The following is an 18,906-nucleotide window of genomic DNA, read 5'->3' on the forward strand; positions in this document are numbered from 1 at the left end:
CAGATGGTGGCAAAAGGATTGCAACCATAGTATTCCATAGAATATTTGATCATCTCGGGCTTTTTTATTTATTAATTCCAACTTAGCAAAATAGTTACCTACCATTTTTTGCAAAATGTGATTTTTAGACATAATAAACTGCATTTGATGGAAGTCCATTTCACAAATTGACTGCTCTGTAGGGGCAAAAAATGCCCTAAAGACCTGTCAATTTTGTACCTGTTTTTCTGCCGTTATGTCTTAATTTAGATAACCCACGTATACTTCTGTATTTAAAATCATGTCTTCTGTCTTTATCCAAAAAAAAAGTTCACTTCAGATTCTCTTCTCAGGATTTTAAGAACAGTACTAGAATCATCATTGTCTGCTTGAACAGATGAGATTATGGTGTGGTTTAAAATAAGTGTTTAAAATTACAAAGAGGTGGACCATAGTAGATAGCAATAAATGGTTTCCAATGATCTTGGGATCTAAAATGAGGGGACATAGATATAAGGTTAAATTAGAGAGATTTAGGACTGAGAGCAGGGATTTTTTTTTTATATAGAGGGTCTGGAAAGCACTACCAGAGTTGATGCTGAAAGCAGGTACCATAACCTACATTCAAGAATGGATTAGATAGGTGGCTAAAGGAAAAAAATAATTAGTTGAACACCTTGTCTGGTCGTGAAAAATAGTGGGATGTAAAATTTTTCCATTATGATTTTTAAAATAATTAACTTTTTTACAGTTTGCTCATGATGTTTCAACTCGTACTTGAAACCCCATGTGTATGTCTCAAATTTTATTTTGCCCTCTAAATATTTTTAAAAGTGGATTGATTATTAGGACATGGTGTACATCTACACTGACGATTCCCAGCTTCTCCTTATCACCACCTATCTCGTTTCCACCACTGTCACTAAATTATCAGACTGTTACCTGACATCCAAAACTGGATGAACAAAAATTTCCTCCAAATAAATATTGGGAAGACTGCAGCTATTGTCTTTGGTCCCTGCTGCAAACTACGTCTCTCTCGCTGGCAATTATCTGAGGCTGAACCAGACAGTTTACAACCTTGCTGTCATATTTGACTCCAAGATGAGCTTCTGACCACATCTCCAGACCATCACTAAGATCGTCTATTTGCACCTCCATAACATCGCCTGACCCCTCCCCTGCCTCAGTTCATCTGCTGCTGAAACCCTTATCCAGGCCTTTGCTACCACTAGACTTGACTATTCCAATGCATTCCTGGCCACCCTCCCAAGTTTTACCCTCTATAAACTTGAGGTCACCCAAAACTCTGCTGGTTGTGTCCTTACTCGCTCCAAGTCCCATTCACTCATCACTCCTTTGCTTGCTGAACTGCAGTGGCTCCTAGTTAAGCAACGCTTCAATTTTAAACTTGTCTTCTTTATTTTCAAATTTCTCTATGGCTTGTCCCACCTTATCTTTCTGTAATTTCCTCTAGCCCCGCAACCTTCCAAGATACTGCGCTCCTCTAATTCTGACCTCGAGAGCATCCCAAATTTTCAGTCGCTCCACCATTGGTGGCCACGCCTTCAGCTGCCGAGGCCCTAAGCTCTGGAAGACTCTCCCTAAACGTCTGCCTCTCTATCCTTTTAGGACGCTCCTTGAAATCTATGTTTTCAACCAAAGTTTTGGCCATTGACTCTAATATTGCCAGCTGTGGCTCGGTGGCAAGTTTTGCTTTATAATGTTTCTGTGAAGTGCCTTGAGACGTTTTATTACGTTAAAGGGGCTATATAAGTACAAGTTGTTGTTGTTGTGTTTTTCATTTCCCAGTTTACTGTCTGAAATTCTCCAATGTGATTGGCTGCTTTTAACAGCTTGATGACATCACTGCAGTTCGAAGCTGGGAATCCCTGTTAATGCTACAATTAATTGCATGGCACGAGAGTTAAACATCTCACCACACAGATTGCGAAATCTCTCAGCACAGCTTTCTTCGAGGACGTCAGTGATCATGTCGCTTTGCTGCTGACCACAAAGTACAAGCCAAGATGTACAGTGTTAAAATGTTAAGTCAGGAAAGCTAATGAGCTAAGGGCATTTGCTTCAACTTGAAGTTGAAGTCTATAATATTATGACTTTTAACATGTTTAACAGACTTTGCAGAGAAGAATAATTATAGTGATAACTGGCTTGTTATCCCAGATATAGAGCATATGTAACCCATATAGTTAGGTTAGAAATACTTTCTAGGAATGTAGAGAGTGTTTAAGATACGAACATATGAATTTGGTGTAGAAGTAGGCCATTCAGCCCCTCTAGCCTGCTCTGCCATTCAGCCCCTCTAGCCTGCTCCACCATTCAATAAGATGGTCTGTTTGTGACTCGAATTCCACATTCCCATCTACCCCCTTGATTCCCTTGACTATCAAGAATCTATCTACCTCCGCCTTCAAAATATTCAGTCACCCCGCCTCCACCATCTTCTAAGGCAGAGAGTTCCAAAGTGACACAACCCTCGGAGAAATAACTTCTCCTTATCTCTGTCCTAAAAGGACGACCCCTAATTTTAAAACTGCTTCCTCGTTCTAGACTCACCCACAAGAGGAAACATCCTTTCCACATCGACCTTGTCAAGACCGTTCAGGAACTTATAAAGTTCAATCAAGTATCCCCTCACTCTTCTAAACTCCAGTGAAACCAAGCCCAGTCTGTCCAACCTTTCCTCATAAGACAACCCATTCATGCCAGGCATCAATCTAGTAAACCTCCTCTGAACCGCCTCTAACGCATTCACACCCTTACTTAAATAAAGAGACTAAAATTGCACACAGTATTCGAGATGTGGTCTCCCCAATATCCTGTATAACTGAAGCCTAACATCCTTACTTATATTTTCAATTACTCTCATAATAAAGGATAGCATTCCATTAGCCTTCTTTATTACTTGCTGCACCTGCATACTAACCTTTTGTGACTCATGCACAAGAACACCTGGATCCCTCTGCAGCTCGGAATTCTGCAGTTATTCTCCGTTTAAGTAATACTCTGCTTTTTTATTCTTCCTGCCAAAGTGAACAACTTCACATTTTCCCACATTATACTCCATATGCTAGATTTTTGCCCACTCACTCAACCTATCTATATTGGTCTGCAAGCTCCTTATGTCCTCTTCACAACATACTTTCCTACCTATCTTTGTGTCATCTGCAAATTTAGCTACCATGCCATCGCTCCCCTCATTGAAGTCATTGATATAAATTGTAAAAAGTTGAGGCCCCAGCACGAACCCTTGCGGGATTCCACTTGACACATCCTGCCAATCAGAAAAGGACCCATTTATGCATACTGTCTGTTTTCTGCCAGCCAGCCAATCTTCTATCCATGCTAATATGTTACCCCCGACACCATGCGTTCCTACTTTGCGCAATAACCTTTTATGTGGCTCGGAATTCTGCCGTCAAATGGCTTCTGGAAATCCAAGTACAGTATGTCAACAGGCTCCCCTTTATCCACAGCACATGTTACTCTTTCAAAAAAAAAACTCCAATAAATTGGTTAAACATGATTTCCCTTTCACAAAACCATGCTGACTATTCCTGATTACCATGAGTTTTTCTAATTGCCCAGCTACAGCTTCCGTAATGATCGATTCTAACACCTTCCCCATGATAGATGTCATGCTAACTGGTCTGTAGTTACCTGTCTTCTGCCTAACCACCACCACCCCCCACACCATGCCCCGTGAATACAGGGGTTATATTCGCTACTTTCCAGTCTGATGGAACCTTTCCAAAATCTAACGAATTTTGAAAAATTAACACCAACGCATCTACTACCTTATTGGCCACCTCTTTTAAGACCCTAGGATGAAGCCCAACAGGACCCGGGGACGTCAGTCCGTATCTCCATCAGTTTGCTCAGTACTGCTTCCCTGATGATTGTAATTTCAACAAGTTCCTCTCTTCCTTCTACCTCCTGATTTACAGCTATTACTGGAATGTTTTTTGTATCCTCTGTAGTGAAGACAAGCAAAATATTTGTTCATTTCATCTGCCATTTCCTTATTATCTGCTATTAACTGCCCAAACTCACTTTCTAGAAGAACAACACTCACTTTACTTACTCTTTTTTTCTTTTTAAATACCTGTAGAAACTCTTGCTATCCGTTTTTACATTTATAATTAGCTTCCTCTCATTCTCTGATTTCTTACTCCTGATTAACCATTTTGTCGTTCTCTGCCGTTCTTTATATTATGACCAATCACTCATCTTTGTGCAATTATATGCTTTTTCCTTAAGTTTGATGCGTTCCTTAACTTCTTTAGGGAACCATGGATGGTGGGTCCTCCCCTTAGATTTATTCTTTATAGTAGGAACATACTTATCCTGAATATTCTGAAATATCCCCTTGAATGTCTGCCAGTGCTTCTCTATTGATCTATCTCCTAGCCTAGCAAGCCATTTCACATCAGCCATCTCAACTTTCATGCCCACATAGTTCCCCTTATTTAGGTTTAAAATACTAGTCTTAGATCCACTCTTCTCTCTTTCGAACTGGATGTAAAATTCAATCATATTGTGGTCGCTGCTACCTACAGGTGCCTTTATTCTGAAGTCATTAATTAATCCTGTCACGTTACACAATACCAAGTCTAATATAACCTGCTCTCTGGTTGGTTCCAGAATGTGCTGCTATAAGAAACTATCTCGAAAGCAATCTATGAACTCCTCATCCAGGCTACTATTGCCAGTCTGGTTTTTCCAGTTTATATGTACATTAAAATCACCCTTGATTATTACCGTCCCTTTATCACAAGCACCCAATATTCCTTCTTGTATCCTTCATCCTACATTGTGGTTACAGTTAGGGGGCCTGTAGACCACTCCCACCAGTGATGACTTTCCCCTACTATTCTTCATCTCCACCCAAACCGAATTCTACATCTTGATCTCCTGAACCAAGGTCATCTCTAACTATTGCACCAATGTCATCCTTGATTAACAGTGCTACCCCACCACCTTTTACCTAGCTTCCTATTCTTCTTGAATGTCATATACCCCATAATATTCAGGACCCAATCCTTCTTGTCCTGCAGCCACGTCTCCGTAATGGCTAACAGATCATATTTATTTACTTCAATGTGCGCTATCAGTTTGTCTACTTTGTTATGAATGCTACTTGCATTCAGATACAAAGCCTTTAGTTTTGTCTTTTTGTTATCTTTGTAGCAGCTAGTCTCGACTGTTGATGTGTTCTTAGATTTTTTTCTCTCTGTCCCTTCCTGCGATTCTCTGACCTTCATTTCCCATCTTAGTATTCTGTTCTCCTGCCTTGACTCTACCCTTTGGTTTACTACATCTACCCAGGCTTGATCCCTCAGCTCTCTTGTTTAGTTTAAAGCCCTCTCTACTTCCCTAGTTATGCAGTTTTCTCGAATACTGGTCCCAGCATGGTTCAGGTGCAGACCATCCCAGCGGTACAGCCCCCACTTTCCCCAGTACTGATGCCAGTGCCCCATGAACTGAAACCCACTTCTCCCACAGCAGTTTTTGAGCCACGTATTCATTTCACTAATCTTATGTGCCCTCTGCCAATTGGCATGTGGCTGAGGTGGTAATTCAGAGATTATTACCCTTGAGATTCTGCTTTTCAATTTGGTGCCAGCTCCTCACCGTTTAAGCAGAACCTCTTTCCCAGTCCTATCTATGTCGTTGGTACCTACATGGACCACGACAACTGGATCCTCGCCCTCCCACTCCAAGTTCCTGTCCAGCCCTGAGCAGATGTCCTGAACCCTGGCACCGGTAGGCAACACAGCCTTCTGGACTCATACTGTTAGCTGCACAAAACAGTGTCGATCCCCATCACTACACTATCCACTACTACCACTACATTCCTTTTTGCCCCCCCCCGCACTTGAATGGCTTCTTGTGCCACAGTGTCATGGCCAGCCTGCTCATCCACCTTTCAGACCTCACTTCCATACATGTTGGGAGCATCTCAAACCTGTTTGAGGCTCCTCCACTACTGTCTGCTCGGTCCCTTTACCTGCCTTGTTCAAAGTCACATCCTCCTGTCCTCACTGCTGACCAAAACAGATGACCCTGTTCTAAGAGGTGTGACTGTCTTTCAGAATAAAATGTCCAGGTATTTCTTACCCTCTCTTATTTGTTGCGCAGAGTTTGCAGTTCGGCTTCCAGATCAATAATCCTGATCCGGAATTCCTTTAGCTGCTTACACGTTCTGCAGACGTGTTTCTCTTGAATCGCCTTGGCATCCAAAAGTTCCCCCATATCACAGCTGCAACATAACACCTGTCCTGCCATTGTTACTATAAGTTAATTTACTTTTAATTACTTTCTTAATTGACTCTTTTGTTGTTTCTCAATCTACTAAACTGAACTAATATTAATAAATGAAAGCTTACAATTCTTAAAATTACATGAGTTTTGAAAGATAAACGATAAAAAAACTCACCAAGCAATCACCAACCTTGGAGTCAAGGGAAGACTCACCAGCTACTGGAGGCTAAAAAAAAGAAAGGAAAAGGAGACCCTCTTTCCCCCTATGCACCAAATTTCAACCTTTACTCTGGCAGTGTCTCACTCAGGCAAATGTCTCTTCTCACTCCCCTAGATTGTATTAGTAAAATTTGAAGGGATACATATTAGTCTGGCACCTGAACCAAGAGGCCCGAGGATTGCCAGGAATTGATTTCTGGGCCTCATCTACATATTTAGGGGTAGCACTTCTCTTCCTCCTGGCTTCACAAAACATTTTTTTTTTAAGTGAAAAACATTACTTGTAGTTGGCGGCCATGCTTATCTGCAACTAATTTTGTAGAAATGTTCTTCAGCAATCGTTAACATATCAAAAGCTCTAATGACTTTTTTTTGGCAGCTTTATTTCATCCTCCCATTTCTTGCCCAACCTTAGGTTGTCACTGTTAGCCTGTCAGATTGCTGCCACCTTCTTGATAGTTTTGTGCTATACTGAGTCTGGGTCAGATGCATCACACTGCTGTTTTCAGGCTGTATTATTTTTATTTATTTATTTATTTAGAGATACAGCACTGAAACAGGCCCTTCGGCCCACCGAGTCTGTGCCGACCAACAACCACCCATTTATACTAGCTCTACAGTAATCCATATGCCTTACCACCTACCTACACTAGGGGCAATTTATAACAGCCAATTTACCTATCACCTGCAAGTCTTTGGCGGTGGGAGGAAACCGGAGCACCCGGAGGAAACCCACGCAGACACAGGGAGAACTTGCAAACTCCACACAGACAGCACCCAGAATTGCACCCAGGTGCCTGGAGCTGTGAGACTGCAGTGCTAACCACTGCGCCACTGTGCCGCCCTTATTATTAAAAGCTTAGAAATCTTCCAAAAAAAAAACACTGCTGTCAGAAATGAAGAGCTGATTCAGCCTCTCAGTGTGTCTGTGATCTCTATCCAGACTTAATTTTATGATTGTTGTTTGAAAGAAATTCACCTTTTATGGCTGACATTTCACATCATAGACCTTTAGAAAATGAAGATGCCTCAGGAAAACTCATTCAAAGTCAAGATTTTTATCTGTATCAGTTGCTGAGTAATAAGTTCTGTGAAATACAGGAATCCCTTTTACGTCTCTGATCACTGTCATAATTACAAGTTGAATTATTTACTGGATTCTACTCCTTCAAAGAGATTTAAATATTTCTATCAGTTTCATTGAAAATTTTGAAAAGTATTCAACTTTTTTCCTGTACATTAATGATGGGAAAAATTTAGATGACAATATAAGATGTCATGATGTACTCCCATGAGCAGTACATTATAACCCTGTGTCAGAATGTCTGTGGTTGTTTCCAAGGGTGACGTGCTCTTAATCTTGTGACTTTACAGGGCAATAGACTGAACAGTCACCAAGGAAAAATAGGAACATTTCACAAGCCAGACAGACAGTCATCTGGGAATACTCAAATTGCATCATTGAGTAAAGCTATTTTATGTAGCTGCTTTGTGATATAATGGGCTGGATTTTAAAGGCCCTCCAACGCTGGGAACGGTGGTGGGGGGGGCAATGAAGGTAGGAACGGAGGAGGCCCGCCACAGACCTCAACGTCAGCAGGCCCTGTACTGATCTCAGTGGCGGTGAGGCCTCGTGGCGGCCACTCGGCGACAGAACTCGCATTAAAATATGTAAATTGTTACTTACCTGTAATGAATGTGCAGGCCGCAGCAGTTCTGTCAGCAGGTTGGTATCTTCATTCTGGCGGCCGGCAATGCCGCGCCTTCGAATCCCCGTTCAGGGAAACAAGGTGTGACGCCTGTGGGGAGGGGGAAGGAGGAGATTTTCTCTGTTCAGGAGGTGGATAGTGGGGTTAAAATGCTTCGGAAGGATTGGTCAGGGGGGGTGATGGGAAGGGGCGAAGGACAAAGGGTCCGAACTTTGGGTGGGGGGGGGATTTCAAATTTTAACTGTAGATATTCGGGGTGGGGGTTGAGGAAAGGGCAGGAATGATGTATAATGCTATTGTGGGGGGGGGGGGGGGGGGGAGAGAATGCTTATTTTATTCCATTTTAACAAAATTAAAAGCCACTGTCCCTTTAAAATTTAAATACTCATTGAGGGCTGTAAGCCCTTTAAAAATGGCACCACACCTGTCTATTGGCGCCAAATACGTTGCTGCGACGGCTCGCCCGCCCCCTCCACTTCATTGGGGGCGGGCGGCCGCCGCAGCCATGCTAATAAGCCACCACATTTGCTATTGCGGCAGCTCCGCGACATGGGCCCCATGCTTGCAGGATGCACATTTTTGCACCCGACGCCTATTTTGGTGCCAGGCTCTTGAAATGCAGCCCAATATCTTTGCTAAGTCTGTCCTTATTAGATATCACTACCCACACCACTTTTTGTAGTATTCTTTGGCTTTATTAAAGAATTGAATCTATAAACCAATTTGTTCCATCAAGCTGTAACATTTTTTTAAAGTTTGCAGTTTCAGACCAATTGGCACCTTCAATATTCAACATAAATTGTCTGCAACTAAAACAACCAGTCTTAGCATAAGTAAATGTAAAGCTTTCAGTCCCAGTCTAGACTAATCCATTTGACAAAACAAACATGCATCCTCGGCTTTACAGATATTTATATTTGAATGGTTCTTGCTGCCTTTTACATAGGAGAATGAGACTGTCATGTAGACAGGGTTTTATTGCTGCTTTAAATGCATGCACTCTGCTTTCGAATGCCTCATTAACCTGTAACATAGATGTCAGTAACGTCTATAAAAAGGGTGTTAAACTCTGCATTCACTCTGCCCTGGGCAGTTGAGTACAGGCTTCCTGTAATTTACCAGCAGGGAACTTTTGTTGTCCTGTTTTATACTTTACTGAACATGTTTAAGAAAACGCTGAAGGAAAATATAAAGCCTTTTTCAATAGCCCAAATTAGTTTCCGAAGCTTTTAATCCTGCTCTCTGTGTTCGGTTCATGCAGTCAGCTGCTTCTGAGTTTTTCGTTGCTTCTATTTTTTATAAAGATGGGAAACTCATATGCTGGGCAACTGAAGACAACCCGTTTTGAAGAAGTTCTGCACAATTCTATTGAAGCCTCCCTGCGTTCAAACAACTTGGTCCCCAGACCTGTGTTTTCCCAGTTATATCTGGAGGCTGAGCACCAACTGATCTCTAAATTAGAAGGTAAGAACATGGTCTCTTTTTTAAAACTTGACTCTATTACTTTTTAAGTCTAACAAAACCTTTACAATTAGTGCATAGTCTATTTTAAAAGAGCAAAGGATGAAATGTTTCCATTTTTCAGAGAATAGGTCACATGCTGGTGGCTCAAATTAACTTTACATCACCCTACATTGTTTCCAAGATTTTTCAGTGTGTAGTTTTTGTGCTAAGTACTCCATTTTCTTACCAGTTTGTTTGTCGTTGCTGGTACCCATCTAACAACACAATTGATAACTGGCTCTGGAAAGTAGACTCTCAGAAATAGTCTATAAAACAGCCTCTAAAATTATTCAGCTGTACTTTGTGTAGCAACTATTGTCATATTGTTCCTCTCTACATTAAGCTACATTTAGGATTAAAAGCTAAGAAATTGCTTGACGCTGTGTCTGTTTTACAGGTGTAAAATGGATGCTTAAGCATTCAATACGGATGGGCAGCATGCCTGCGTATTCCACGCCAGAAGTGTGCTGCCTGCCAGATTGGTAAAGGCTTTATTATAGGCGTTCCTGGGTATGCAGGTGTTAGGTCTTTGATATGTGCAAAATGGGGGGTCTAACACCTATTTGAGAAAGACTTCCTAAAATTAATCTGCTCTGCATACAGCTGTCACTTGGCCAACTATGGTTCAGGATAAACAAGTTTACATGCAGCCTAACCAGCAGTCCTTTAAAGGGACTGTTAGAGGCTGCCAATCAAAAAGTAAATAAAAAAAAACTCTCCTGAATGTGCATCTGGGAGTAGCTTGGGTGCTCCTCCTGGCTCCACAGGGGTTTCAGACACCATTGCAATCCCCCTCCCATTTGCTCCCCTTGTACCTGATTGCACCTCCCTCCCCCCCCCCCACTGATTGCCTTGCATCATGGCTGCCCCCCACTCGTCCATCAAGTATAGCTGAGAGCCGCTGCCAAGGAGGCAGCTGGCCCAACTTCATCTTTGTGGAACAGGTGAGCTGCCTCTAGATGCCTGATTGGCATCCACAGTTCATTAGCAGTACATTGATCGGCTTCTGGTGTGCACTGCCAGCACTCTGCCGATTTCAAGTCTGAAAATGGGCAAATACTAACCTCCACCCCAAAGTACAAAAGGATGACTAAATTGACCTTGAATTCATTGTTGGGTGTTTTCTACACACAAAGGAAACAACAACAGGATGCAAAACAGAGTCTAGAACATTCAGATTTAATCGCCAACTCTTGATTCTAAGTCACTTAATTCAAATTATCTGATTATCTAATTTCCCACATTGCTGTACTAGTTATATTGCTTAACTAAAAGTGCTGGATAATTCAAATATTTTGCACAAACATTACTTTGAATTCTCAGGAGTGGACTGTATTAAGAAATTAATTTTTCAGTTGGACTAACAATGATCCCAGTGTCCACAGGGAAATCTGTATTCGTGTATGCAGGAACAATTCTTTCATTGCTGGTCTGGATCAGTCTATTTTGGCAGATATGGAAAACTCTTCAGCTACTGAGCCACCCATTCTTTTTATGCTGTTGCTGTATAAGTGCACTTGATTTTGTGTTGACATTGGCTCAGAGACACCGCAGAATCAGCATTTCTTGTTCATTATAACGTTGTCTTGGGTAACCTAGAGTGAAGTGTTGGTGACTTCCAAGTATTGCCTTTAATATTGCATTCAGTGAAAAGGCTGACTGAACTTAACATCATATGGCAAGGTTGACTTTCCTGATTTCCTGTGTGCTGAACAGGAGCAGTGCACCTGAAGTCTGCTACACCTGTCCAGCTCCAAGATTGCCCCAACTTCCTGTCCTGGACTATTTGAATCACTCAGGTAGCTTGCAGCTAGCTACCTTGTCTCTCTAATATAATAAGGGTTCTGAAGAAGGGCCACTGACCTGAAACGTTAACTCTGCTTCTCTCTCCACGGATGTTGCCAGACTTGCTGAGTATTTCCAGCATTTCTTGTTTTTAAATCAGATTTCCAGCATCCGCAGTATTTTGCTTTTATTATTCCCTTGTCTCTCTAACCTGGGTGATCGGGATGTTCTTACTGATTGAAGTGTAAACTTACAGGGGTAGCCCAAATTAAAAGTTGTGGCCTGCTTCTGATCACTGGTGATTCAGATCTGGGCTACAGTGCTAGCCATTTCTGAACGCTCCTGTGAGCATTCCCAATATAAGGCCCTGGAACATCACTTACTGTCTCATGAGCATGGTTCCATATGGTCTTCATTTTCTGCAGACGCAAGTCAGGATCTGCATGTTGGGAACACGTATGAGAATTTGGGTACATGCATTAATTATTTGCTGTCCACTAAGATTAAAGGTTAGTTCTCAACACCTTCTGACAATGTGAGACATGCTGGACAGGAAAATTTACCCCATTATTAATCGTCTATTTTTAAGTATTAACCAGTGTATAAAATTTAGTTTAATTAGATGGTGAATGTTCTGGGAGCTAGGATTGAATCGAATGCTTGTGTGGTAGTAATACAGATGACATTCCACCTAAAACAGCTTGCAAAAGACCAGGAAATGAAGAAGAGGAGGAGGATGATGGATCGGAGTCCAGCAGCCCTCTCATTCCATATCAGATGAAGCCTCCCCCCGAAGGGTGTTGTACAACTGATGGTAAGTAGAGAAAGCTTTACTTTAAAGGATGCCAGTTTTCTGTGGAAGTTGGTGTTATCCAAAGTGACTGGCATTAAACTTAAAACATTTATGTACAACGAAACTGGCCTCCGTAAATTCCTTCTTTGGGAATTATAGGAAATAATTAAGAACTAGGTGGAACAAGAGCTATTTCAGGGACTGAATGAGCATTACAATTTATTTCCTCTTTACCGTTTTTAAAGACATACATGACATCAGCCCATTACATAACTTTCTCTTGTCTAATTACATAGTGCCATCCCTACTACATCCTCTGAATTTTGGTTCCCCTCTCTCCCCCATCTTATTGGATGCCCTCACATTAAGGCACACACTGCAGGAAGGGGTGCTGAACCATTTCCAAGTTTTTATACTGCGTTTGTGGCACTGCATGCTGTTTCAGATTACTATATTGATGATTCTAAAAATGTTTCCAGTGCTGTTTCACATTCACATTGAGCCTGCCTCCACTGGCCTTTATGACTTCTCACAGGTTAACAGTGTCATGGATGAAATGGTTGGCTGATGGAAGGGAGATGTGATAGAATCTCTGTGGGTTTTTTGATTTTTACTACTCTTACTCTGAATTATTTTGATTCTGTAATCTAAGATCACTTTAACTCACAATACTTTGACTATCCTTGCCTTGAGAACTAGGAAAGCTTTTGGTAATGTGTTTCGGGGTAAGAAACCCCAGTTTGCTAATATTTTTTAGTTACTGCCATTATCTTAAATCCTCATGGGATTTGTTTCATCTAAATGTTTGGAGCATTATACCTTCAGAGTTAAACAAGCAAATAAATTGTTTCTAACCCTTTGTAAATAACTTTTGTGTAGTATGCCGTATTTCTTTATTGTATATTTTTATATAATGTAGCTGATCTACTTTTCATCCTTATTTCTATTGATGAAACAAATGCCCTGCATAGTGGGACAAAGGATGATTGACATGAGGACTGCTAATCTACTGTGATATCTTACATTATTATTATTTGTAAATTATAAACTAGCCTTTAAAACATTATAAGCATAATTGAATACTGAATTATAAATGCAAAAAAATTGAGGTATTGAATGGATGAGATGGCATGTGTGTTGGCACAAGCAGGAGTTTCAACAAACTACCACTGAATGTTAAATTATGTATGCATGCCATGTAGTGACACATGCACGGTGCTACCAGAAGGCTTGAGCAAAATCAGTAGCCTGGATTTTATATCGCTACTGCAGTCAGGTGCACATCTGATGGGGAGGGACATCTGCCTGTCACAGCTATGTGCACCTTACTTTGGTCACATAAATATTGGACATGTACTCCCTGACCTAAGTTGGGAAATTGTGTCAGATTGGGAGCAGATGGAGCACAGGTTGCTGGCAGCTTTTGTACTGTCTACAAAAGGGCCCAAATATTTGAAAAACTGTTCTGGTCACCTCTTTGATCTGTGCAATCCATTACTCTGTGAGTGATTGCCCAGGCTGTGGCAGGAAAGAAGAATTCTGGGCCCCTTCTACTGTCATCATAGCACTGGATTCCTGGGAATAGGGCATTTTTTCTGTCATCAAGAACCAAAGTGCAAGAAAAAAGTTGGAGAATGTATTTCTCTAATTTGCAACTTGTTAGAATAGGCCAATTCACTACCTATGGGCAGGCATATTGTCTGCCCCCTGGGCCCTGGGAATGGGAAGTAGGAGGATGATAGAGACGGGGTGGGTGGAAGAATTTTAAAATCACAGCAAGCTTGAGACATGACAAACAGTGTGCCCAAACAATCGTCTGCCACATGCCTGCTCCAGATCAAAGAAGACATCAGTGGGGGAGGGAAACTGGAAAATCTGGCCCGCTTTACAGGTCTGTAGAAGCAATATTTTTGCTGCTTCTCTGAGATCTGCTATTCTAGCCATTGTACTTAAGAAAGAACTACCCAATTGAAAATCAGTTTTCGCTTTGCCAATTGAGAAATTCCATAGCATCCTGGCAATCTGCATTCATTTATTTCTGCATACCCATCATAGGCATCAGTGGTCTGAAAGTTTGGTACTGCCAGGTTGTACCATGAATTACTCTGGCTGAAGGATCTTACTTCCTCCAAGTTGCAGTATGCATTCATTGTAATATGAACATATCCACTCCACAGCCTTTCAGTCAATGGCTGGTATTTACTTTTCTTTGCGATCTGGGAGACAGAATAGCAATAGTTATGCTTCCTTCACTGTCATTTCCAATTAAAATAATGCTTCTGATAAGTTAATTTTTATGGTAAGTGGGATATCCATTTAACAGAAATTGCCTGTATAAAATTAAAGCACAAGTAACTAAGTACAATAAATAGGATAAGTAGTAGTGTCTGGCCACCATCTTTTTCAATTACCTTTCTCTCTTTGCTATTCCCTTCTATATCACTTCCATCCACAGAGGATGGATAGGCCTACTCCCCAGTGAGCTACTTGGAGGCATATGAAATTGATCGAGGGACACTTACCATTGGCTTTTCGCTCCCTGCCTTTGCCCTGATTTTATTGACTTTCCACCCCATTAATATAAACAAGTTCAGCATTTTCGTTACTTATTTTGTACAACAGCATTAAATACATTTACATACCTGTTTCCCATGGTGCTTCTGGAATCAATCAAGTAATTACTCACTGGCTGAAAACCTACTCCTAATGCTGTTTTAAATGTTCAGGTTCAAGCCTACAGTTCCAAATGTTGATCTGCATGCACCACAGACATGATCAGACTCAATTTTTACCATGATTTTTAAATGTCAAACTCTGCTTTGTGGCTGGATGAGTTTGCATTGCAACAACAACTCTATTTTACAGGAAATGATAACATATCCACAGTGCAGAAAAGGTTAAGAACCTGGACAGGATAAAAACAAATAACTCTGATTAAAAATGTACAAGCTTTTTTTCCATTGATAGTAAAATAAATTGATTTATAAATGTATTAAATGTAAGACAAGATATATATACATTGTTTCTATAAAGACACATAAACTGCTTCTGTCTGTAGTTTGGATTCATGCTGATTATTTAAAGATTAACTTTAATTTTCAAACAAGTATAAATTTTAGAAATTGACTTCACTCACTGAATGGTTTAGATCATATGAAAAATGTTCCAACTGTGTGACCTAGTTAGTTTATTAAAGTTAAAGTTCAGGAACCTACAGTTCTGCTTGCAAGTGAACTTTTTAATTCCTCCAGGCCTTAGAAATGAATTTGTTTCAGTCTGATACTTACACTTTTTTTCATAGGTTTCTGTCAGGCAGGAAAGGACTTGCGACTTGTTTCTATGTCAAACGAGGAGATTGAGGTGCCATCAGGATTCTTGCTAATTGGTGCAAAATCTCCTAACCTTCCTGAGCACCTTTTAGTCTGTGCTGTGGATAAACGATTTTTACCAGATGATAATGGCCGAAATGCTCTATTGGGTAAGATTATACTTTATCATAACAGTATCTTTTATAGTCATGTACAGCTGGCATCAAGGTACAACCCCAATTCAGGGTTATCTCAGTTCAGACCAAACTTAGTATTGTCAATTTTAAAATGAAATTGATTTGTTGCAGGTTTTGCTTTCATTCAATAACAGAATTTCAATGGGGCTCCATAAATTGCAAACTGAAGAGCTGAAAATGGAACTTTTCAAGTCTGTTACTTCAGCAGTAGTCGCAGAGCCGCCACGATATTAAGTACGACGGTTCACTTAAATAGCCGTGGTGGACCGACCCCCCTCCCCCCACCGATGACATGGAGGGGACGGGCTGTCTATCCCCGGCAATGGCGCAGCTGCCTGTGCGCAGACGCTGATGTCATTTTTAAAGAGCTTTGAGCCCTACTGTTAAATGTTCCTTTAAATATTTAAATTTAATTTAAAAAATTAGATGCATTTATTCTGTCCCTCTCTCACCATCCCCCCCATTAACACTTAAATTAATTACTTGCCTTCTCCCCCCCACAAAACACTTACCTTGTCCACCTGACCTCCCCCTCCCCCCCACAAAGTACATAAACTTTTAACTATAACCCTTCCCATCATCCCCTACACCAATGCGATTACTTTGACCCCACTCCCTCCCTCCCGTACTGAGAAAATGACCCCCACCCCCCTCCCCACCAGTGTTCCCCCTCGGTTCCCCGGACGGGGATCTGAAGACGAGGGAGTGCCGGCCAGCGGCACAAAGATCGCACCAGGACGGATGACAGGAGCGTAAGATTATTTAATTTAATTAAATATTTAAATGGGTTTCCCATTGCCGAGTGGCGGGGGGTGGGGTGTAGGGGAACGTCACGAGGCCTCGCCGCCGCCGGCAATATCGGGCCAGGCCTTCCTGCGTCAGGGTGTGTGGCAGCCCTCTCCTGGAGGCAGTTTCTGGCCCATTCCCCCGCCCCCTCCAGCCACGGACATCGGGGGGAGGCTGTAAAATTCAGCCCAATAAATCTAATTATTCAATCTAGAAGTCAATTCTTAAGTTTATTGAATAAAATGTACATTTGGCCAAATTATTAGTTTATATCAGTTGATTTAGTTGAGCTGGTAACAAAGTGCATTATTTGAAAGGTTAAATCGTTTTTTGAAACCAACTGCCTAAGTGACCTTTTAAATCCAATAAGTAATTAAGATTCAAATAATTTGAATTTGCATTTATATAGCTCCTTTAATGTAGTAAAACGTACTAAAGCATTTCAGAGGAGTATTGTCGAACAAAATATAGCACCAAACCACATAAGGAGATTTTAGGGCAGATGACCAAAAGCTTGGTCAATGAGGTAAATTTTGTGGAGCATCTTAAAAGAGGTGGAAAGGTTTAGGGATGGAATTCCAGAGCTTTAGGGTCTTGGTAGCTGAAGACATGGCACCATTGGTGGAGTGATTAAAATCAGGGATGCTAAAGAGACTAGAATTGGAGGACGGTTGTAGAGTTGGAGGGGATTACGTAGATGGAGGGAGGATGGTTGTGAGGCCATGGAAGGATTTGAAAACAAGGATGCGAATTTTAAAAAAGAAACATTGCTTAATTGGGAACCAATATAAGTAAGCCAACACAGAGATAATGGGTGAATAGGACTATGTGTGAGTTAGGATAGGGAAGCAGAGTTTTGGATGACCTCAAGTTTAGTGTTCTGATGCAAAAAATTGGTTTGCATAATCCATTTTTGCAATGATCTATATAAAATGAGAAAACCTATTTTTGTGTTCGCCATCAGTCCTTCAGAACTCCATAGTTAGTTGAGGCTCTTGAAGAAAACAGCTGCCCTGCTTCATGTCTTTTATTTCACTTTCCAAATATTTAAAACTATCCAAGATGATGATTTTAGTCCTACCTGCTAGGTGGGGAATTAAATTTGCTCAAGTTGCTCACAAACCTTCGAACTGCCAGGAACCGACAGGTTTGGATTTTCACTTGCTCTTCTGAACAGGCAGCAAGGACACCCACACAAAGCAAGCAGAGTCCTTTTTAGCATCTGCATGCTGGGTCCCAGTGATGGGATCTGATCGCAGTTTTAGCCAGATGACCTGAACAGGAACCGCCAGTAAGTTTCCCAGCACCTCAACCTAGTGCCAAAAAGGATTGGGGCCAGTAGACTCTCAAACATACAAGTTTAAAACTTTTTTTTAACTTTCTTAGTGGAGCTAAGACAGACAGGAGTACTCCTCTGGGCCTCACAAGGAAAGTTTACACTTTGTCTCCTGTGAATTCGCAGGATGGTCTGGTAGCTGATTCTGCCACTTACTGTTGGTGGGTGGTCTCCAGGTCGTGCAATTTTCCCAACAATTTTCCACCCGGAACTGGTGGGAATTTAGCTGGTGGGATTTAAATAAGTTCCAGCAGTTGAAATATTCCTGGGTGACTTTCTAACTCTCATCGCTGTTCAAAACATAAATTGGTGTGTGTTGGGAAACTAAAAAATATAACCCTGCAGACTGTAGTTCAGGCGAAATGTATTAGCAAAACAAGTTCTTTATTTTCTTCTGTTTTACTTTTTAGTGTCATAATTTATTCACTGCAGGAGTTGAGTTAAGCCAGCTCTGAAGTGGCCCACCAGACAGAGTACATACAACACCACAGCAGAACAACATTTTCTCTGCAAAGAAAATTTTCACTTCCCCTAATTTGAACATAAGCTATTTGTGAGACTATAATTAATTGAGGAGCACTCTTATTAATCATTCTCTGTCACATTATTTCCCAGAAACAATGAAAATGTACAATTTTTAGCAATTGCATAGTTTTATTACTTGTCAATAATGAGTATATATTCAGCTTTCGAGCAGCACTCACAGTTCTTATGCTTTGTTGCACCTTATGCCATTTAAGTAAGGTCCTTGGTTTGATGTCTATGGGTCCACTGTTTCATGTTAATCCCTGTTCCCCTGTTTTTATGATGAGGTCTTTACATTTAAGTAACTAAGAAAGTGCAATTATTAGGATACGTTCAGGCATACAGTGGTGTACTTCTAACCATTTTTGCACCAGTGGAGGAGTGGGAGAAGAGTTTTATTGATATTCACCCCGTTTCATGCCTCAGAACATAACAAGGTTAATCTTTATTATGAAAGCTCAGCAGTAGTAGCCTAAGCAAT

At 41.1% G+C, this 18,906-nt stretch overlaps 1 protein-coding gene across 1 annotated transcript in view; it reads left to right on the plus strand.

Moving 5' to 3' along the window:
- Positions 1 to 18,906, plus strand: part of greb1 (growth regulating estrogen receptor binding 1) — a 375,097-nt gene that overhangs the window by 137,561 nt on the left and 218,630 nt on the right. Inside the window, exons 2-4 of the mRNA XM_068017603.1 lie at positions 9,497 to 9,656; positions 12,181 to 12,294; positions 15,575 to 15,751. Of these exons, the coding sequence (XP_067873704.1) occupies positions 9,497 to 9,656; positions 12,181 to 12,294; positions 15,575 to 15,751 (451 nt within the window). The remainder of the gene's footprint in view (positions 1 to 9,496; positions 9,657 to 12,180; positions 12,295 to 15,574; positions 15,752 to 18,906) is intronic.

Source organism: Heterodontus francisci, chromosome 3 (genome assembly GCF_036365525.1).
Source record: "Heterodontus francisci isolate sHetFra1 chromosome 3, sHetFra1.hap1, whole genome shotgun sequence".
Lineage (NCBI taxonomy): Eukaryota > Metazoa > Chordata > Chondrichthyes > Heterodontiformes > Heterodontidae > Heterodontus > Heterodontus francisci.